At 42.7% G+C, this 23,021-nt stretch overlaps 2 protein-coding genes across 2 annotated transcripts; one reads left to right on the forward strand and one right to left on the reverse strand.

Moving 5' to 3' along the window:
• Positions 1–627: 627 nt before the first annotated feature.
• On the reverse strand, positions 628–16,600 carry trappc11 (trafficking protein particle complex subunit 11). Its single transcript, XM_020502115.2, has 30 exons — positions 16,342–16,600; positions 15,600–15,824; positions 15,215–15,384; positions 15,041–15,111; positions 14,731–14,845; positions 12,950–13,049; positions 12,694–12,767; positions 12,460–12,556; positions 12,102–12,235; positions 11,867–12,014; positions 11,123–11,216; positions 9,526–9,605; positions 8,847–8,925; positions 8,677–8,731; positions 7,451–7,596; positions 7,177–7,238; positions 6,942–7,074; positions 6,691–6,821; positions 6,433–6,588; positions 6,063–6,250; positions 5,566–5,714; positions 4,366–4,487; positions 4,037–4,156; positions 3,860–3,925; positions 3,445–3,601; positions 3,043–3,154; positions 2,806–2,897; positions 2,538–2,671; positions 1,870–2,037; positions 628–1,549 (listed from the first exon to the last, which is right to left on the reverse strand). The coding sequence occupies exons 2-30, from the start codon at positions 15,804–15,806 to the stop codon at positions 1,505–1,507; spliced, it is 3,405 nt and encodes a 1,134-aa protein (XP_020357704.1). The 5' UTR covers positions 15,807–15,824; positions 16,342–16,600; the 3' UTR covers positions 628–1,504.
• Positions 16,601–16,869: 269 nt separating this feature from the next.
• abhd18 (abhydrolase domain containing 18) lies at positions 16,870–22,549 on the forward strand. The gene is made up of 13 exons (XM_020502116.2): positions 16,870–17,013; positions 18,576–18,684; positions 18,797–18,881; positions 19,090–19,190; positions 19,668–19,743; positions 19,902–19,986; positions 20,079–20,106; positions 20,215–20,353; positions 20,462–20,551; positions 20,693–20,794; positions 21,000–21,327; positions 21,442–21,604; positions 21,702–22,549. The coding sequence occupies exons 2-13, from the start codon at positions 18,593–18,595 to the stop codon at positions 21,754–21,756; spliced, it is 1,344 nt and encodes a 447-aa protein (XP_020357705.1). The 5' UTR covers positions 16,870–17,013; positions 18,576–18,592; the 3' UTR covers positions 21,757–22,549.
• Positions 22,550–23,021: the final 472 nt, after the last annotated feature.

Below are 23,021 nucleotides of genomic sequence, written 5' to 3' on the forward strand. Positions count from 1 at the left end.
GAAATTTGTAAAGAAAAATCCTGGAATGAGGTGTCCAAACTTTTGACTGGTACTATATAAAATAAAATTGCCCAGAAAACTTTGTGTGTCAAATTACATCGTCCACTGGCTGCCTGTTGTCGATCCCTGCAATAAAGCAACCCTTCTTCTCAATGTGTGATACCTACTTCCACATTACCACTGAGCAAATACTCCAAACATTGTTGAAGGTGGGAACTTCCAATGGCACACCAATAAATTGGCAGATGGAAGCAAATCTTTTACTTATCCCATGATGAGTCTCATTCCCCATAAATCAGATACCAGGGTTGGGGTGAATTCCATTTAAATTCCAGTCAATTTATAAATTATAACAAATTCTAATTCCTCATTGAAAAGCATTTAAGAGAACTGGAATTTCAGTATATTTCCTGAAATGACTCCAACTCAGTTAAATACTACTTGAACCACTAGCCATCACCTGCTACCTGACTGTTCTCAGGAAAAGTAGAAAGGATCACCCACAGCAGAGTTGGATTTAACCTGTCTAAATGCTGAAACATCACTGAACTTTGAATTCAAGGGCAGGCCTGATGACATCACATCATTCTAGTTAGTTCAAGTTAAAACAAGGCATTTGAGAGGCTGTACAATCTTCACAAAAACCTTTATTTCTATGCCGTCTTAGTTATACTGTATTCATTACATTTGACAGTCAGTGACACACACATCATAACTCACCCAAATGTTTTAGTTTGAAGACTAATGAGGAACTGCATCATTGATCAAGTAAAATGTGAGGGCAATTACTGTGGGTGTGTTAGTAAATTCACTGGAGTGCCAGAGTGCGCACTATTCGTAAATTCAGAGCGTTTCGCTCTCAGAGTGTTCAGAGTGCACACTGGATGCTCTGCTCTGGCTGAGGAGTAGGGCCGAGCCGAGCGTTCTGACCTCACAATGGCAAGCATCCAAGCTAACTGGCTGAAGTTGGCTAGCTTGCTAGCTACTTCCAGACACAAATGAGAGAACACCTAACTGACTATTTTACTCACCCTAACAGAGCTGGTTAGGCTTTCATGTTATCCAGTGTTGGTGACGAACTTACTGCTGGCAACAATTTAACTACACTTTTTGTCTACGTTTACTGACACTGATCATATTCAGTGTGTGTTGCTCGTTCAGAAATCCATCAGTTATTCTGCGCTCTGGCACACTAAGACGAGTGCTCTGAAATCGGAGTAAATAGCCGGACTGAATTTACAAACGCACCCTGTGTAACAGCTACATGACATGATAACAAAAGCCTAAGGTTTTAGATCAGCAAGCTACAATATTAATCAGTTACGGATCAATCAAGATTATAAAGTAAACTATTGTAGTTAAGCATCCTTTTAAAAGCGTGATTTACAGGAGGTCAAAAAGTGAATGCATCTGTGGTACAACATTTTCCAGTTGAGCCCAATAGGTGAGAGATGTGTTTCAGGTAAACTAGTATTCACTTAGGGGTGGGGTCTTGTTATGGATCTCAAGCCGCTGCAATGGAGGCATCTTCTGCTTGTCGGCCCTGGGGCTGAAATATATTTTAAAAAATAAGTATTAGGATAGTTTACTGATTTTGCACTACACAGTCTACTCAAACATAATTATATCAACACTTCACTGGTTGATGGAAGGTGAATTTCGAGTTTAAGTTGGTTAATTTTGCAACTGTATTCTATGTAAATATGTTTCAATATTATTGTCAGTTAACAGCGCTGCAGCTAACACTGAGATGAATCTACAGAATATGCCATGTGGTTAGAAAGAGCCTAGTGGCTGTTAACATAGAATTAGAATGAATAGACAAGAAGTCCCCTCATTTGATTTATTTGGGTTCTAAGCTAAGTGTACCTTGACAAAGATGCGTGAGGGGAGGAAGCGTCGAAGCAGCTGTCCGGACACGGCAGGGAAGCGCAGCAGGCTGATGTTGAGCTGGGGAAGGTTCTGGTACCCTGCCATCAGAGGGTAGAAGTTATACAACATCTCCTGCTCCGCTCCAGGCAGGATCCTCAGACGCACCTGGGGAAACACCGTGACACTAAGGGCATGTAGAGCAAGAGACCGCATGGGTCCTCAAATGGTATGGTCTATTCTAGTCTAATTCTGAATGAAAACCATCAGTTCTCTACTACATGTGTTGTTAGGCAGCAGTTTAAATTGGAATACAAATAATGGTGGAAACTCCAGCCTCAAAACAGAGCAGTGTCAAGTCGAACTCTGGCACTCAGTTAAGTTGTACCCTGGGCTTGCATGTTGAACTGACAACAATAAGGAGTGTAGTAGAGAGTTGTCTGCTTGTAACTATTGCAATGTCCTGTACTCATTTTGTCTCAGGCTGTATGGAATCTCACAATAGTACTCAAGATTGTATCAGGCTCGTAGTGGACTCGTCGCTGAGTTGCACAGAAATAAACACCAAATGACGGTTGCAGTTAAAGCCAGTGAGTAATATGTTTGTGCTACTTTACAGTTTTTTTGATGTGTTTACCAAGGGGGGGGGGCATGTTGCAGAGACCTACCTGCTTGAGGCCAGAGAACATGAAGGCATCACTGGGTTCCACAGACATCTCCACATCCTGGACCAGCCCCGTCCGGTTCTGGATGTGGTACCTCACTGGCATAGACTCCCGCACCCTTCCAAACGACGGCAGCTCTGTAACCACCAAACACAGGGAACCATTGTTATGTACATCTGAATGGGACAGAAAAACTGGAAAACAGACATATTCGTTATTTTTAGACTCAACTGTGAAAATAATACATCATTCAGATCAAGACATGCTGTACCTGCATGAACATATAGAGGAATGGTCTCCACCATCACATGGGGGAGGGTGGCAACAGTCGTCACGACAGGTGCATCTGCACACCAAGATTTCCTGAAATAGCAATACAAATGTAATGAGTTAAAGCTTCAGGAAAAGAAAATGTCTTGACCTTGTGAATTTCCCATTGTGCTTGACAGGAGGAGAAATGTCAAAGTAGAGAACAGGAGAATGGCCGGCTGGAGTCAAGCAGACACACCTCTTCCAGGAGATGAGGTACTGTCCAGACGCCACACTGCTCGTCCCGTTGAGCACAGGGGGACACTGAAGGCTGAAACACTCGCTGGCACATTCCCCTGTCTGAAGCACCACTGGTGGAAAACAACAACCAAACCTGAAGGTTAGGCTACAAGGAACTCGGGTGTGTTTCTATGCTACAAACTACTAACACACACTGAAACTACACCGACTGGGGTCATTAGAATATATGGTCTTAGATGGGAGATGTTGAGGCTTCCCCTGCAGAGCTATGTCAGAGGGAGCTTTAGTGTGCATCCCAAATTCCCTATATAGTGCACTACTTTTGACCAGGGTCCATAGGGCACTTCAGAGGGAATAGGGTGCCAACTGGGACGCGACCATAGAGATGGTGGTGTCATACCCTGCTCCACCTGGGACTGGGGCTGGTCCATGGCAGCCATGGTGGGGGCCAGCTGCAGCTGGCTGGTCACGAGGTGGAGAGGCCAAGGGGATGCACTCAGGATGTCCGTCATCAGCAGAAAGGGGATGTCCACATACACTCTATCCAGGTGCTCAAACTGAAACACAACATAATCCATTATCACTGAAGTCGCTGCACTGACAAGCACTGACTTACCAACATTGAACAAAAAAACTGCACTCAAAACTGCATTCAACACCACATTAAAACTGCGCCCAAAACACCATTAAAACAGCACTCAAAACACCATTAAAACAGCACTCAAAACTCCATTAAAACAGCACTCAAAACTGCACTCAAAACTACATTTGCACAACAATGCCAACAACATCAATAGAGGGAAAATAAGTTAAACCTTTGTGGATACAAACTTCACAGCAACTTCAAATGGAACAACGGTTTCTATGGTAACGGTTTCATCCTAAAAAAAAGAAAGCTATGGTCAACAAACAGTTAATTTCATATATATTTATGGACACAAGTCACAAATACTGAAACTAGCAATGAGTGAGGTTTCAGTGCACAAACTCACTTTGTGACACCTGCAGGTGATGTCTTTGCCCTCCACCTTGGTGCTCAAGGCATAGGCAACATGGAACAGGAAGATTCTGGCTCCAGTGGTGACACAGCGAACATACAGACACTTCTCAACCTGTTCAATAGAGAACGATTAGTACAAACAACACACTGCTGATGTCCCTCAAGAGATCTCAGCAAAACAAGGGGGGCCGGTTTCCCAGACACAGATGAAGCCTAGTCCTGGCCCAAAAAGCTATATTAATGGAGATTCTCCATTGGCCATGCTTTTTTTCATGATGGACAGTGAGGTTGTGCAGGCCTGAGTGTGGGTGGGGGATGTACCTTTTCTCCCGGCTGGAGGTCTCCAATGGCAATGTCTGGAAGCAGTGCAGGATGGGATTCATCACACATCTCCAAACCGTTCAGGGTCACATGGGTGGACTGTGTGAGGTTTGCATCCTGACCTTAAGGTGGTGGGACAAATATCAAAGCTTGTGATACCTAACCAATGTATGTCAGTGTTTTCCCAATGCTGTAAGGTCCATAGAAATAGAATTCCTTAAACTGAGATTTCCATTCTGAGAAGTCTGTTTCCAGTGTTCTATCCTGTGTCAAGCAGTTTCTGGTTCTGTAGTTGTGAACTACAGGAAAAAGAGGCCGAGCACACCACCATTCTCATCGACTCGGCTGCAGTGGAGCAGGTTGAGAGCTTCAGGTTCCTTGGTGTCCACATCAACAAACTAACATGGTCTAAACACACCAAGACAGTCATGAAGAGGGCATGACAAAACCTATTCCCCCTCAGGAGACTGAAAAGATTTGTCCTCAGATCCTCAAAAGGTTCTACAGCTGCACCATCGAGAGCATCCTGCCTGGTTGCATCACTGCCTGGTATGGCAACTGCTCAGCCTCCGACTCCAAGGCACTACAGAGGGTAGTGCGAACGGCCCAGTACATCCCTGGGGCCAAGCTTCCTGCCATCCAGGACCTCTATACCAGGCGGTGTCAGAGGGAGGCCCTAAAAATTGTCAAAGACTCCAGCCACCCTAGTCAAAGACTGTCCTCTCTGCTACCCTGGTACCGGAGCGCCAAGTCTACGTCCAAGAGGCTTCTAAACAACTTCTACCCCCAAGCCATAAGACTCCTGAACATCTAGTAGAATGGCTACCCAGACTATTTGCATTGCCCCCCACCCCCTCTTTACATCACTGCTACTCTCTGTTGTCATCTATGCATAGTCACTTTAATAACTCTACCAACATCTACATACTACCTCAAATAACCGGTGCCACTGCAAATTGACTCTGTATCAGTACCCCCCTGTACATAGTTTTGCTATTGTTATTTTACTACTGCTCTTGAATTACTTTTTTCTTTTATCTCTTATTCTTATCTGTATTTTTTTTAACTGCATTATTGGTTAGGGGCTCGTAAGTAAGCATTTCACTGTAAGGTCTACACCTGTGTATTCGGTGCATGTGACTAATACAATTTGATTTGATCCTGTGCTGTGTCAAACAGTTCTGGTGTAATGCTGCCTACCTGGTTTGAGTCCGGCAGTGAGTTTGACGTCTTTGGTCACTGTCTCCTCGTTGGACTGGATGGAGACAGTGATGCGGTACATCTCGTTGTTCAGAGCAGGGGGCTCATGACTCAGCTGAACAGAGATCTTGGGAATGCGAGAGATTATCCTGAAGAACAAAACACATTGTCAGATTAGGATGACGCACCGTCTGTTACCAACTCAACTATGTTTTGAACTTATGACAGTATGAAAAAAAACTGAGGGCGACATTTTCCTCTATGCTGTGAGCTAATTACCTTCGTTTTAACTGGTTAGTTTAACCAGAGATTTAGTAAACAATGCGATACACACAATGGCAAGGTACAGCATCACAGCTCCCGTTACTTGAAATGTTGCAGTGCATTATGGAAAATGTCTGTCTACCTTGGTGTGCAGACAGTGAAGCATGTCATACATGGATCTTGGGAATCAGTGACGTGACAGTGTGATTAAACTGAACACTATGGAGACTCACATGGTGCTGGCCTGGATAGACACAGTGTCCCATTCCACATGCTGCTCTGGGACACGCCCCCTGCTCTTAAAGGACCTGGCCGCCAGCAGAGCTTCGTGGGACGAGGCAGCATCTCCTCCCCCGCCTCGCCAGTTGAGGAAGACGCAGCGGCCGTTATCACTGCCCAGCATCAGGTCCACCGCTGTGATCTAACACACACACACACAAAGTTAAACACACAAAGCTAAACACACAGTGTGCACAAATCCATAAGATAGATCACAGGTAAAAAGGTGATGCTCTTCATCTCTCTTGGTTATGTTAAATCTGTGTCTGCTATGCCAGTACAGCACAGTTTAGGACACCCTGAGTGACACACTTTTTCCCTTACCTCTATCTTCTTCCCCACATCCTCAGTTTTAGCCACAAACTTGAAGCTGTATATGCGTGTCTTGCCAGGGACCAGGCACATGTTCTCTTGACTGGAGGCCTCTAGGATATCCTGAGACTTACACGGCTCCTCTACCACACACAACTGGTTATACTCCTGAAAAAGGACAGAGAGCCACCAGAGAGCCCGAGTCAACAGAGAGTGGTTGTACCTGCATGGATTGTGGTGGGGGAGTAGAGTTATGTAGTGGGCCTGTACCTGGTTGCTGAGGCTGACACACAGTTTAGAGAAGCGGACAGGGTGAGGGCAGTCAGCCCTCAGGTAGACATGCAGCTGGACCGGGTCATCCACGTGGAAACTAGGGGACAGGAACTTGGCCTTGCACTGGACTGGAAAGACAAATGTGTGGTATATGTTAGGTAGCTGTTCACAGAATCTCTCTTGTATCGTTTAAGATCTTGATGCATAATTGTATGATCTCGGTAGGTATACTGTAGAAGTGTACTAACCAAAGGGTACGTAGTCCTGCACCTCGATGGTGAACTCATTGCTGCCAGCCAGAGACATGCGGTCGCTCCACAGGGCCTGGGCAGCCTTGGCTGAGGCCTGGTCACAATCTGGCTCTGCCTCTGGGACCTCGTTCTATGAACACAGACACAGGCTCAGCGTTAACATCCACAGAACAGGGGCTACACAGTCACATGAACATCGGGTGATGTGACAGGTGCCATTTCTTCAACTCACCATCAGGACCTTGATGAGATTCTTCTCAATCCTGGATTTCTGCTCCTCCCGTAGAGTAGAAGCTGGAGAAATAGACAAAAGGGAACTTAAGGAAAAATGTAAATGACGATGGACTTCTGCTGCTGTTGATAAGGTGATGGCCAGGCTCTAAACAAACTGAACATTGTAATTAAGCAACATATTAAACTGACTAAGTAGCCCATAGAAGCAGAAAATGTAATCTGGGGAGAGATGGGTGCAGCTGAAGAGTGTCCTGTACTATACCATCCTGTACCTCGTCCGACCAGCTCCATGGAGTAGCTGATGTAGTCCTTGACGTGGGCCATCAGGTAGGAGCACCGTAGTGCTGTGCTGAGGATGGAGGTGAGCAGGCTCCACCAGCGCTCTGTACGGTAGTCACACATCACATAGTCCAGCAGTCTGCATATAGACACACAGACCAACATAGGTAGGTAAGTTTCACAATGATTATCTTATCCAAAACGTTTAATTATTCAATCTAATCACATTTATAATATTTCAGCTTTGACTGCCAAAATAAAAGCGAGTTAATACGCCACAGTAGCTCTACTGGCCTCATTACTGTAGTCCTGTAGGAACATATAAAAGGTTCACTATTCAGTGTCATCACAGAAATAATCTCTGCCGTCCACACAACATAGGAAATGTTACTCTTCACTCTTCACCAGCTTAACCATGAACAAGCTTTTCACAATGACGTAGAGACAAAACTGTATGCTATATGTCTGTTGCTTTAAAATAATGCTTTAAAATACCTTACTTTAACAATTATAATATCATTTGTGCAACTTTAAAATAGCTTTATTAGAATACAATATAATTTGATTAAAAAAATATATATAATTTAGTTTCAAATGTGTTGCCTACAGTTCAGAAATACGTCCTTCCCCTCTTGATAAGAAATGGCCATAAGCTATATTTTTAAGACAAGTAAAAACATTAATGTATACATAAATTGGAAGCGATAAATGTATCCTACACCATGATTTTTTTCCATTCATAAAATGTGTAGGGTAAGCTTCCTTGCCATAGTAGATTTGCCATGGTAAACAAGGAAATTAAATACTTTATATCAATTGTACAGAATGATTGTCAAATAGACAAATTGCCCTTAGTCTCCTCAAATTGCAGGACTCAATAGTTCCGATGATAATAGCCAAAAGAGGGAGAAATTTCTTGACAAACGTTGGATGCAAACAGGACTAAGAGTAAACACCGAGATTCACTTAGGGAGAGGTAAATCAATGGCCGATTTGGTTGCAATTGAGATCAGCTGTGCAAGTGATTTTAGCGCCTGTTTATGGTATAACAGGAGATCCGTTGCCGATAATCTAGTCGCCATCAATGGTTGCAATTGGTCCAGTAATTTTCTGGAAGTCAGGCTTGCGCCCAATGACAGTGGGGATTTGTTATTATACTCTAATTGACTTAGTAACACATTTGACTTTTGTCCCACTGTGTCTGCTGAGTCAGGCTTACTTCAGTGCTTTGGTGTAGTCCTTGGCATGGTTGTACTCCTCTCCCATCTGCACCACTGGAGACAGACAGACAAACTTTGACAAGTACATGTAGACGCACACAAAAGTGATGCTTATGGTAACAATATGCTCCAAATGCACTGTTCCCCTTCAGCTCAGGGTAAAACTCACTCAGGTGGCTCTTCATCCGAGGACACTTGTATTTCTTGAACTGAGCCACAGCGTTGCTGAGCAGAGCAATGATTAGCTCCTGTAATACAGCAAACAGAACAACATAATAAACCAAGTTAAACCAAGAAGAATCAGTATTTTGCAGAAAACTCCGGTGCGGTTCTCATGGTATTCTTACTAAAAGTGAATCATATATTACCAGATACTGCTCTACATCACTAGTGAAGGATGCCACAAGACAACCTTCTGTTTACGTAGTAGAAACTTTGGCCTTTCAAATGAACGTCCACTGAACAACAGACCTGGCAATATGGTAACGCTGTTAATAAATATTCCATCCTCACTGTTCATGGAGCAAATTGGGTCATTTCAGTTTGTAATGTTGCAGTATCATCCAAATCCAGAATTCACTTTTGATCTGCTTAGTGGTTTTATTCACCATCATACACCATAAAACTGAACCTCCTTTGACCTGAAAACCTGGCATGGCCTTCTTCCACAATTTACCATGAGGGTGAGAGCTTGCTATCCATAAACCTACTATAGGTCTACACTCATGGACTGCGCAAGCCCAACCCTGTGTAGCAATGTAGCCTTCATGCACTGAAAGAGGCTTCAGCGTTAGTAGAATATGAGAATGGCTGTGTCGTGCTGAATGAGTGAGTGAATGTGGACTAACGGAGTGGGGAACATCCTTCTCCTTCATTTGCAGCGCCAGGATCCCTCCTTTCTCCTTCTCCATGTGTGGGGGATCGATACCTGCAAATACAAAATAAGACATTTCAATCAATATTTAGAAACTGAGAGACTGATCAAAACAGCATTCTTGGTTTAAACGCCTGTATTTTTCTTAAAACTGCATGTTTGGTTAAGGGCTTGTAAGGAAGCATTTCACTGTAAGGTCTACTACACCTGTTGTATTTGGCTCATGTGACAAATAACATTTGATTTGAGCTGTACACACAAGTCTAAACACATACAGTGGGGCAAAAAAGTATTTAGTCAGCCACCAATTGTGCAAGTTCTCCCACTTAAAAAGATGAGAGAGGCCTGTAATTTTCACCATAGGTACACTTCAACTATGACAGACAAAATGAGGAAAAAAATGCAGAAAATCACATTGTAGGATTTTTAATGAATTTGCAAATTATGGTGGAAAATAAGTATTTGGTCACCTACAAACAAGCAAGATTTCTGGCTCTCACAGACCTGTAACTTCTTCTTTAAGAGGCTCCTCTGTCCTCCACTCATTACCTGTATTAATGGCACCTGTTTGAACTGGTTTGTCAGTATAAAAGACACCTGTCCACAACCTCAAACAGTCACACTCCAAACTCCACTATGGCCAAGACCAAAGAGCTGTCAAAGGACACCAGAAACAAAATTGTAGACCTGCACCAGGCTGGGAAGACTGACTCTGCAATATGTAAGCAGCTTGGTTTGAAGAAATCAACTGTGGGAGCAATTATTAGGAAATAGAAGACATACAAGACCACTGATAATCTCCCTCGATCTGGGGCATCCAAAGAACACCATACCTACTGTGAAGCATGGGGGTGGAAACATCATGCTTTGGGGCTGTTTTTCTGCAAAGGGACCAGGACGACTGATCCGTGTAAAGGAAAGAATGAATGGAGCCATGTATCGTGAGATTTTGAGTGAAAACCTCCTTCCATCAGCAAGGGCATTGAAGATGAAACGTGGCTGGGTCTTTCAGCATGACAATGATCCCAAACACACCGCCCGGGCAACGAAGGAGTGGCTTCGTAAGAAGCATTTCAAGGTCCTGGAGTGGCCTAGCCAGTCTCCAGATCTCAACCCCATAGAAAATCTTTGGAGGGAGTTGAAAGTCCGTATTGCCCAGCAACAGCCCCAAAACATCACTGCTCTAGAGGAGATCTGCATGGAGGAATGGGCCAAAATACCAACAACAGTGTGTGAAAACCTTGTGAAGACTTACAGAAAACGTTTGACCTCTGTCATTGCCAACAAAGGGTATATAACAAAGTATTGAGATAAACTTTTGTTATTGACCAAATACTTATTTTCCACCATAATTTGCAAATAAATTCATAAAAAATCCTACAATGTGATTTTCTGGATTTATTTTTCTAATTTTGTCTGTCATAGTTGAAGTGTACCGATTATAAATTACAGGCCTCTCTCATCTTAAGTGGGAGAACTTGCACAATTTGTGGCTGACTAAATACTTTTTTGCCCCACTGTAAAAGCTACTTTTAGTGCTGAAAGATTAGTGTTGAGATGGGCATACTCACTCTGGTGGCCCTGTCTCCAGGCTCTCTGCCCATAGAAGTCCAGAGCCCCGCTGGGAGTCTCCAGGTGGTCTGGGGTGGGGTAGCTCACACTGGCCTGCGAAAGGGATATACAGTGACGGTCCGTCAACATGTGATAACGGTCATGGGGGGGGATGCCATGAGGGGGCATAGAGGCCTTCTAATGCGATTGTTGTGCTGTGTGTAAACTAGAATGATTGCACTGCATGAAGAATCTACGATGCAGACATCAACAAAAATATTAGCCCATATCAATGCCATACATTACACATTATATACTCATATGTTGAGTTTCCATCTGAGATCTCCCCCACTGTTTTACCCAAAAGGCTCAGACTTTTCTGTTTCCATCTACATGGGCCAGCACCAGTGTCTCACTGCAGAGCTGCAGAGGCCCTGCTCTCACTTGGGGACAAAGCCAGGCCACTGGTACTTTCCGCTGTCATTTACATAACAATGGCTAACTGTGAACTCTAACACCTTCTCACAAAACTACTGTCTTGATGATGCAGAGGTTCTGCACACCCTAAGTCTTTAGTGTCACACTCCTGATGGACACACAATTACATTAACGCTGACATTAACTTAAAACCCTTGAGGCACACCAGTATGAGGTAAGTCTCAGTTGGAAATGCAGCAATAGTGGCTCTATATACATTTTTCCTCTCTCAAGCTTCTGCAGTCTTGTGAAAGACAGCTGTCTGAGTCACACATGCATTGCTGTACCTCATGGGCACACAGGTGAGTTGCTTGCTGCTTGCGTTCCTGGGCGTAGTAGGCAGCCTGCTGGTAGTAGAAGCCAGGGTTCTGAGTCTGGATGGCCGTCAGACCCAGCTTGATCGCCTCATCAAACAGGTCACCAAAAGACTGGAACCTGGGAGTGAGGAAATGGGTGAAGATGGGTTATTATCAAGGATGGCATCAGGGAAGAATGGTAGGGAAGTGGGTATTGACTTCTTACTGTTTGGACATCCATGCTGTGTGCTCAAATGCCAGCTCTGCACTACCAATCTTCTTCTTGCACAGATCAATATGCTTCCTGAACTGAGCAATGGCATCCAAAGGTGTGTTGTGTTGGAAGCATAATCGACAGATCTGAAAAGAGGTTTTCTGTTACACATGTAACTCAACAGGGTATACAGCACAGTCTATATGTTGGCTAGATTACTCGTTGGTTATTACTGCATTGTCGGAACTAGAAGCACAAGCATTTCACTACACTCGCATTAACATCTGCTAACCATGTGTATGTGACAAATAAAATTTGATTTGATTTGAGCGCAATGTCTGCATTCCAGTTCATTATGATCCAAAAGCACCTTGTAGTTTATGAATCCAGCCATGGTCTTTATCTCCAGCATGTTGGTCTCGTGGGTTCTCAGCTCATGTACAAGGCTGTAGGCAGTCCTGTAGTACCTGCATCAGAAACAGTACTAATGATGTGTCAGACAGACAGACAGACAGACAGACAGCACTAGAGAGATGCATTGTAAGACCAATCATATATACACACACACACACAACACAAGCCAGTAGAGCTGTGTTGAACTTACTTTAGGGAATTCTGTGTGTCTTGCTTGAGCTCACTGAAGAATGCAATCTTAAACTGGTGTCTCACAAACAGCAACTGCAACAACATGCACCAGTTGATGACATTGCAGTGATATAACCAGCATTAGCTTAGATGCAAATTAAGTCATTAAAATAAAAATGACACATAGAGACTTGGAGGAGTCATTGATTAACATAGTGGTGGTGGAGATCATAGGGAACCAGGAAAACATACACATTATTTCTGTCATGTCTCACCTGATGGGTTGTTTTGTTGAGGAACTCTTTGTGGGATTTGACCCTCCTAATCTCTGTGTAATAGTAGGTCTGTGCATGCTCATAGAACGCATTTTCCAGCCTGCAAATAAGTACATAACATATACTAGGGAGGCTTCGTGATAAGGGTAATATACAACACCAGTCAAATGTTTCAACACGCCTACTCATTCAAGGGTTTTTCTTCATTTAGACTTTTTTCTACATTGTAGAATAATAGTGAAGACATCACAACTATGAAATAATACATATGGACTCATGTAGTAACCAAAAAAGTGTTAAACAAATCAAAATATATTTTATATTTCAGATTCTTCAAAGTAGCCACCCTTTGCCTTGATGACAGCTTTGCACACTCTTGGCATTCTCTCATCCAGCTTCATGTGGTAGTCACCTATAATCAATTTCAATTAACAGGTATGCCTTGTTAAAAGTTAATTTGTAGAATTTCTTTCCTTCTTAATGCATTTGAGCCAATCAGTTGTGTTGTGACAAGGTAGGGTTGGTATACAGCCCTATTTGGTAAAAGACCAAGTCCATATTATTGCAAGAACAGCTCAAATAAGCAAAGAGAAATGACAGGCCATCATTACTTGAAGACATGAAGGTCAGTCAATGCGGAAAATTTCAAGAACTTTGAAAAAGTTTCTTCAAGTGCAGTCACAAAAACCATCAAGCACTATGATGAAACTGGCTCTCATGAGGACCGCCACAGGAAAAGAAGATCCAGAGTTACCTCTGCTGCAGATGATAAGTTCATTAGAGTTACCAGCCTCAGAAATTGCCAATTAACTGCACCTAAGATTGCAGCCCAAATAAATGCTTCACAGAGTTCAAGTAACAGACATCTCAACATCAACTGTTCAGAGGAGACTGTGTGAATCAGGCCTTCATGGTCAAATTGCTGCCAAGAAACCACTACTAAAGGACACCAATAATGAGAAGATACTCGCTTGGGCCAAGAAACACAAACAATGGACATAAGACTGGTGGAAATATGTCCTTTGGTCTGATGAGTCCAAATTTGAGATTTCTGGTTATAACCGCAGTGTCTTTGTGAGACACAGTAGGTCAATGAATGATCTCTGCCTGTGTGATTCCCACTGAAGCATGGAGGAGGAGGTGCGATGGTGACACTGTGATTTATTTAGAATTCAAGGAACACTTAACCAGCATGGCTACCACAGCATTCTACAGCGATAAGCCATCCCATCTGGTTTGCACTTAGTGGGACTATCATATGTCTTTCAACAGGACAATGACCCAACACACCTCCAGGCTGTGTAAGAGCTATTTGACCAAGAAGGAGAGTGATGGATTGCTGCATCAGATGACCTGGCCTCAACAATCGCCCAACCTTAACCCAATTGAGATGGTTTGGGTTGAGTTGAACCGCAGAGTGAAGGAAAAGCGGCCAACAAGTGCTCAGCATATGTGGGAACTCCTTCAAGACTGTTGGAAAAGCATTCCAAGTGAAGCTGGTTGAGAGAATGCCAAATGAATGCAAAGCTGTAATTAAGGCAACGGGTGGCTACTTTTATTTTATTTGTTTAACACTTTTTTTTAACACTTTTTTTGATCTATTATTCTACATTGTAGAAAATAGTAAAACTAATGAAAAACCCTTGAATGAGTAGTTTCCAAACTTTTCACTGGTACTGTACATGTCATATATTAAGAGATGATGGTGTCAACACGGCTATCGGTAATTTTGCTCAGGGCCTTTGATCTGATCCCGGGTCCCACCAAGAGGAATTACTTACCTGATGATGTAGCCCACGAGGTGATCAGTGTGAGGGAGGACGAAGAGAGACTTCCCAGACAGGTCACAGGCATTGCACAGGGAAGCAGCCCTCTCTGAAGCCACCAGGTCCTCACCTTGGCAGACAGCAGCAGCACAAATTCAGTCATAGTCCAAGTATGCAGCCTAAACATACATTGCATGACACAATACAATCTCTACAGTACTGACATGGTTGTCAGTCCTACAGATGTAATATTGTGGCTATGTTGATCATAAAACCTAAAAGTACAATCAACATCTATGATCTGTATAACTGTAGATGCAATTACCTGGAGGAAGAGGGGTTTTCTTCTGAATTAAAACAACTGCAACCTTGGTGTTTCTTCCTTGAAGGCTTGTTCTGTGAATGACATGACATATTCATGATATACATTGCTTCAACTCAACAAACCCACCTATAGACCTTCATTGATGACCAGTGAAGAGGAGTAGTACTACTGTACCTGACTATCTCTACTTTAGTGGCACACTCAGACTGCTTCTCCTTCCAAACTGCATCATCCCAGTCCAGCTCATAGAACAGCACCAGCAATGCAGGCACCAGGTTCAGGTGCTTGTTCATCCAGCCTGTCTTCAAGATCCCTTTGGGGATGTACCACTCATAGGAGGTTCTCTGAGAAAACAACAACAGGGTCGTATTCACTTGTAGGCATGAAACTGAAGAATACAGGTTGAAACGGGAAGGTAGCCTCGTCTACTATCTGATCGCTTGTTTACGTTTTCCATTGCACACAGTTTTGCTACTGTTGTGCTTTAGTGTATACGCCCCAAATGTTTGTGTTTGGGAACAAATTATGTAAGTGGGTAACCTCATCAAGCAGCACTTACTTTGGTCCTACACTTTGGGTATTCATGGTCTCCTGGAAGGACCTTGAATGAGATGGGGACCCTGTCGGCCCTCCTGTTGGCACAGAAGGCATCCCATATTGCCCTATGTATGGCGTTATAAGTTACATCCAGCCCAGTCAGGGCCACAAAGGCCATGGGCCGGCAGCACAGCTCCGGGGGCAGATCCCATTGGGTCGGACTCATCATGATTGATGCTGCTGCAATCTGCAAACATGGAACAGATAACACAGACTGTTTACAACTATAGATACCTATGTACGTCTGCAATGACAGGTGCACAACATATGTTCGTATGATGAGAAATATATCTATATATTTTTTTACTTCAACAAGACATTGTACAACTGGCAGAAACAAGCAGAATTGCGAGTACATTGTGAAAAGAATCCTAAAACAGTCAAAACACAATAAACAAACAACATGTGTATCAAACAACAAGTCACAAGTATTTACAGTTGTTACAGCTGATGTCTGCCCTACAAATACAATCACAAAGTTGTGATTTAGCTTACAATGTCCGTATTATTAGCTAGCTAGGCACAACCACAATCACCAGAGTCAATTCAGAAAGAAAGAGGCAATAACATAGGACTGCATTGGCTCGTGGAAATAGCTGGCTACATTCACGTTGACACATTCATGTTATGATCAATTGTCGACGTACACACAGTAACAGAAATGGTAGCTTGTAGTAAAGGCGATTAACAAACTAGCTACTTACCAAGCCAGCTAATGCTAGCTAGCTAGGCAACTCGGGTAAGCTAACTGGCTGAGTGTTGAAGACCGACTGAAAAATAAAAAAGTGCTTAGCTACATAAGTAACATTTCCAACTATATGTCGAATTCAGAATGTACATCAGTCAGCAAACAGTAACGTTAGCAAAGCCAACTAGTTAGCCAGTGACGAATAGCTTCCTGTCTCCTTCTGTTGACATGTAACGTTAGCTAGCTAGTGAACACAAACCCAGGCAGAATATTGAGTACTACCGCCACCTGCTGGACAATCAACAAGAGTTCATGCCACTCCTCAATGTATCCAATAGGTCAAATAACACCCAATTATATTTATATCATTCGTCACACCATAACATTTTTGGACATCAAAATACACAATTTGTTTTGTTATCCAACAGTTTATTTTGCACCAGTAAACTCTGTATGAGTAGTGTATACATGTATTTTTGTCACTATTCCTTGTCAAAAGGTGGCAGCAATCTCCAAGTGACTTTTACAAACACCACAGAAAAAGAAATAGCTACATCCGTTTCACAATTCGCATGGCACGATGGGACGTGGGGAGCCCAGCGGTAGTGGAATTCGCCCTCTACGATAGCCATACAATTCCAAGACTGAGTTATCAGCGAAAGGCCACCACACTCCGTTTCGATTTGAGGTATAATATCCTCTTTCTAATGCCTTTTTTTGTTGTCTCTCGTGATTACTTCAGGCGTTACATTGGCATTCAACAATTAATTTAATGGTAAGGCATGTTAATTCACTATAGCTAACGTTGGGCGTGTTCGAGTGGATCACTTTTGTCAAGTCAGTGATCATCGTTGGTCATAGCCTTACAACGTGTGTTGTATTATTTAATCATTGTCCGACTTGCGGCTGCATGAACTTGACATAAATAATGTGATCTAAGGTCATTAAGTTTAGACTGCAAGTGTCTCTAAATGCTCTTTACCAACTTCATCCTGCAGCCGTCGCCTGCATTGTGGGAGGCTCTATTGTCAACCAATCATTAGGGTGTTTTTGTTTGACTTCGCGAACGTGACCAAAGACATGACTGGAACAGGAACCAACTTTGGCGCGATTCATTTATAGAGTTACATTTGAGGCTACTATACAGATTTTATTTTCTGGGACTGAGTTTGTGACATGGGAGTTCGAGCTATGTTTATTTCGACATTATAGAGATTAAATGTATAAACAATGCCAACACTACCATGTTGTTCTGAGCCTAGTTGTAAAACCCCATTTGTGTTCGGCTGTCGCAGAGCTCACTCCTAGACGTTCGTCTAAAACAACCGGGGCAAAGTACAGCCAGCGGGACGAGAAAAGTGTATATTTTTTTGTTCCACAATTTAGTGGTTTCCAATTGGTAGTTACTCTTGTCCATCGCTATAACTCCCGTACGGACTCTAGAGAGGCGAAGTCCTCCGAAACACGACCCTGCCAAGCCGCAATGTTTCTTGACACAATGCCAGCTTAACCCGGAAGCCAGCTGCACCAATGTGTTGGAGGAAACACCGTACACCTGGCGACCGTGTCAGCGTGCATGCGCCCGGTCCGCGATTGTGCTCAACCTCATGGTTCTCCCAGTCACTGCCAGCTGTGATCGAACCCGGGTCTGTAGTGATGCCTCAAGCACTGCGATGTAGTGCCTTAGATTGCTGCGTCACCCCCACCAGTAGATTTTTAACGAACATTTGGTCCCCCCAAAAATGCAGCCCTCCATTGAATGTCTAAATCCCTATGTGGCCCAAAAGTTTGCCCACCCCTGGTCTAAAACATTGGAGGTTATGAAATAATGGAGCCCCATTCATTTTCAATCAAGTGGGCCGGCGGATGTTGGGCGCTGCAAGTATGGCCAAAGGAGCACGAACAGGGCTGGACCCAAATTGGGGAAATCTTAACTTTTGTCTTGCATTTCGGGACGTCACGTTGCTATTGACCATTCAAAGCTCACTATAGTTTCCAGCCCCTACTGGATTGACTATTGGTTCCTAGCACTATCTAGGCTGCTTGTTAGCACCAACATGAAGGCGACGCTAGGATGGCAATCTGAATTTACACGTACAAAGGATCTCAGACACTCTTAAACGTGCCTGTTGTCACTTGTGTGAACTCCATGGGGTTCGAGAGAGCCTGTGTTTCTGGTTTTCAGGAATAAATGTTTCTGGTAGACATTAAGTGAATTCTAATGGGCTTATTTTCTGGCTTATCATTCAGATGTGAGATCTTTGTCAATGGGTGTGAGCCGGCTGGATGTTCTTTACAGAAAGCTTCTCCTCACCAAGCTTTTCATCCAAGGTTGGGGAAAGCCTGATGATCTGAAAAGGTAGCCTAAAATATGCCCACTGTCATATGGCATGGCAATCACTAGGTACATTTTCACCTAATTCTTATTTTTGTGGCAGTGTAAATTTAACCACCTTTTCATATTTCCACAGAATATTTGAGTTACGGAAAATCGTTGGCAATAGAGAGAAGTGTAAGGAACTGGTACCTAAGGACTATCCTGTGTTTATTGACAAGGTACCCCTCCCTCACTTCAATCTGATAGTTTTTGTTAAGCCTAAAGTCTTAACAAATGCATTTTGGATAGTGCCTTTCCAATTTTTTTTCATTGGTCTGTAGCCTAGTGAGCCATTTCACATTTTAATAATATGCACATTGCCATTGACTCAACCTGTTTTATGGTGAAACATCATGCAGTTGTATATATTTTTTGCTGTTGTCTTAGGTAGAAGACCAGTCTGACTGCAAAATACACAATGGGTATTTCATATCTCCTCTGGAGCACATTGTTCCTGGTATCTTGCCATCAGAGTCCATCAAAGCCAGGTAATGGAAATAATACGGTCACTAAATGAGTCAAATTTTGCAGATTGCCATATAGTAATAATAGACCATGTCTCCTATTACTTGGGAAAAGTCTATGATCAATTTGATCTTACTTCTGAGTTTATTTTATGCCTTTTTTTTGTCAAAGCTGGAATCGGTAGCGGTGAAACTGACAGAAAAACTGTATTCTACTGTGATTTCTTTTATTTTTCCCATGATGCTGGATCCTCCTCCTGACCTGTAAAAAAAAAAAAAAAAAAAATGCAGATCTCAGATTTAAGTAAAGTAAGAAGCCTTGTCTGAGCCAGAACAGCCCATAGGGTAGTTTCTCCCTCCGAACAGGATGCTATCACAGGGCCTCACCCCAAATCCATCTCCTTAATGTTAACAGCCAAACAGAGAGGCATTGGGTCCAATTTTTAGTCTTTGGTATCAAAGCAGACACTAATCCCAAGGCCTATTTTTTTGTGTTTTAAGGTTCCAGTTTATAGTTCCAAAGAAGTGGAAAAACCACAAGCCAGTATGTATTCACTTGGCTGGGACTGGAGATCATGTAAGTTACATTAGCTACTAAATGCTTCATAATATTCTTTGCACTAACAGGGTAGCTACATTTGTCAATCAAATTTAATAGCTTCCCCTGATCAACTGCACAAACCAGGTATCAACCTTTGATGTACAACCTCTCATAGAAAATAGCTTTATTTTCAGTTCTTCTGGAAGAGGCGGACCCTCATGGCCAGACCGATGATAAAGGAGGCAGGAATGGCTTCACTTCTCCTGGAAAACCCTTATTATATCCTTTTTAATTAGAGAAATAGTCAAATAGGTATTAATATACTATTTACATTGTACAACTTATTCCAATTCCTTAACTACGACTTGTACATGGATACCGGAAACCAAAAGAACAAGTGTAAGTCATCCCCATAACCTTGTCTTGTTTTTATCAAAACATCTACCGTTATTCAAGTGTCAAGGCAATGTCGGTATGATTTGTGCTTTATGCTTGGTGTTTGTGTAGTCGTTCCAGCCTGAGGAATGTGTCTGACCTCTTTGTGATGGGAGCAGCACTCATCCTGGAGTCTGCAGTGCTGCTCCACTGGCTGGAGAGGGAGGACTACTGGCCCCTTGGCATGACTGGTATCTCAATGGGAGGGCATGTAAGTACACGCCACACAATCATTCATTCTGTTACCAAAAGTAGACATCAGTTAAGTTCATTCTTAAAGGAGATAGAACAATCAATGGAAGCTCTCATCTTCTCACAGATGGCATCCTTAGCTGTAACCAACTGGCCAAAGCCCATACCGCTGATTCCCTGTCTCTCCTGGACCACAGCTTCCAATGTTTTTACAACAGTAAGTATTCCTTTATCCATCTCAAATTTATAAAGCCCATTTCTCAGTCTTCAATTTATTTTTAAAAACTAAAAGCAAATCAGTAAACTGTCCAAATTTGTTAAGTGCTATGCTCTGAAATACATATTTTGTGTTTTACAGGGTGTTTTGAGCAAAGCTGTGAACTGGAGGGAACTGGAGAAGCAGTATGCAATGCACTCTGTGTACGAACAGGAAATCATCAGACTGTTGGAGTACTGTGGGGTAAACCTTAATTCCATAACATGATGTTAGGTATACATATCGTACTATATCGTACCATCTGTTTTATAGCTTGATGTCAATTCAATCAATCCTTTTTACAGCAGTTGTCATAAATGGCTTTACAGATTGATTCATTCTTTAATAATTGATACATTATTAGTGCAGTCAATTGGTTCATAATTGACAAGACAACCTTTAATTTCAGGTTGATTCCTTCAAGATGGGTCAGGAGTTTCTAAAGAGCTCACTTGACACACTTTCTGGTCTGGATCTCTCCACGGACATCTTGGGTCTGCATTCCCCCGAGAGGGACCGCATGGGGATGCGCACCTCTGCCCTGCACTCCCGGGCTGGGGAAGGAGCTAATGGACAGGACCACGATCATGGGCTGAACCAGATGCTTTCCTCTGTGAACATGCAGCATACCAACATCAACAAGGGCAGTGGGCGGCAGCGCCAGTCCCTCCACACTGAGTCTCTGGACTTCATGAAGGGTGTCATGGATGAGTGCACACACATCGCTAACTTCTCAGGTGAGAATTGACAGATTCCTATAGAGCTGGGACCCAAAAAATGCTGTAGTTGTGCAGTAGAACTTGTTAGGCTCAATTGAGTAACACTCAAGCCTGGCTGTCTTGGTTTTCCAGTGCCGTTGGATCCCAGTCTAATCATTCTGATACAGGCAAAGGAAGATGCTTATATTCCACGCACCGGTGTGCGCAGTCTACAAGAGATCTGGCCAGGCTGTGAGGTGCGGTATCTCAACGGTGGCCATGTCAGCGCCTACCTCTTCAAACAGGGACTTTTTCGGTGAGTAAATGGTTCCACAATTTCACAAAGAGACAGATGCCCATTGTTGTCTTTCTGTAATATTCTGAAATACTTATTTGGTATGTTTGTCTTACAGGCAAGCCATTTATGATGCCTACGACCGATACCTTGAAAAGTATTCCAATACCTAGCCACTAAAACAGAAACTCATCCTCACAGGAAAAGGATTCCATTTTCTAATTTGTAAATAATTTCAAATTATGCAGTAGAATTTGATGACCTCAAATAGTCAAACAAATCCTGAAGGATACATTTGTAACATATCCATACACTTACAATGAGGTGCTACTGAAATGACAGTTTTATGTAAAAAATTGAATATGGTTTATATGGATAAATGGGTATAGATGTCTTCTAAAGCTCAAGCATGATCCCACATTTGCCAATTCCACACTTTGTGCTCCTCAACCCATCTTTATCCATGTTGTTGCCTTCACCCTTTTATTCTAGGACTAAAGGCTTTGATCAAGATGTGCCTCACTTTATCTTAACATGTTCATATCTTTCCCCCAAACCTGTCTTGCCCCACATTGAATTATTCTCAATATTTCTGATCCTCCCCTGCTCTAACATGTTATACACCTGTTACTTCTTACAAAAGTTTAGATGGGGGATATTGTGTCAGAGCAGGCTCTCCAACACCATTCCTGGAGAGCTACCCTTCTGTGGGTTTTTGCTCCAACCCCAGTTGTAACTAATCTTATTCAGCATGTCGACCAGCTAATTATTAGAATCAGGTGTGCTAGATGAGGGTTGGAGTTAACCTAAAGGACAGTAGCGCTCCAGTAAACACTGAGTTAATAGTAAATGGTCTACTCCCTCATCAACCAAATGTTTTATAAATGTCACAAATGTTCCTAAACAATGTTTTACTACTCCAGTGGACCTTCTGTTTTAACTCTGAAATAAAAGTCAATCTATCAATTCCTGTCTGTTTTTCATTCAGGTGTGTTACATCTACAAAAACATTTTTCATTTGCAGAAATCTAAGTAACATTACTCAAATCAGGATTGCAACTCAAGTGTTTACATGCTCATTCATACGCAGTACACAATGAACATTATGACTGCACAGTTGACCTTCTTACAAATAATATGAAAGTTCTGTTTAGGTCATATACGTAGTTTGTGACACCATTGGGTGTATGACATTGTACGTATCCAAAGGCAAAGTGAACAGATAAAAACCATCCCGTTTGGGCCAGATGAGCAAAATGAATGGTATCTGTACAGTTCTGTAATGATGGTTCTGATACTGTATTGAACAGTATCAAGAGCCATACAGAACTCTGGCATTTGGGCCAGAAGGATTCAGATGACATCACAGCACGGACAGACCAATTCTGGGGGTAGAATTTCTGATGTGATGACTTCACAATAGGACCACATACAGAAT

This window comes from Oncorhynchus kisutch, linkage group LG15, assembly GCF_002021735.2.
Source record: "Oncorhynchus kisutch isolate 150728-3 linkage group LG15, Okis_V2, whole genome shotgun sequence".
NCBI lineage: Eukaryota > Metazoa > Chordata > Actinopteri > Salmoniformes > Salmonidae > Oncorhynchus > Oncorhynchus kisutch.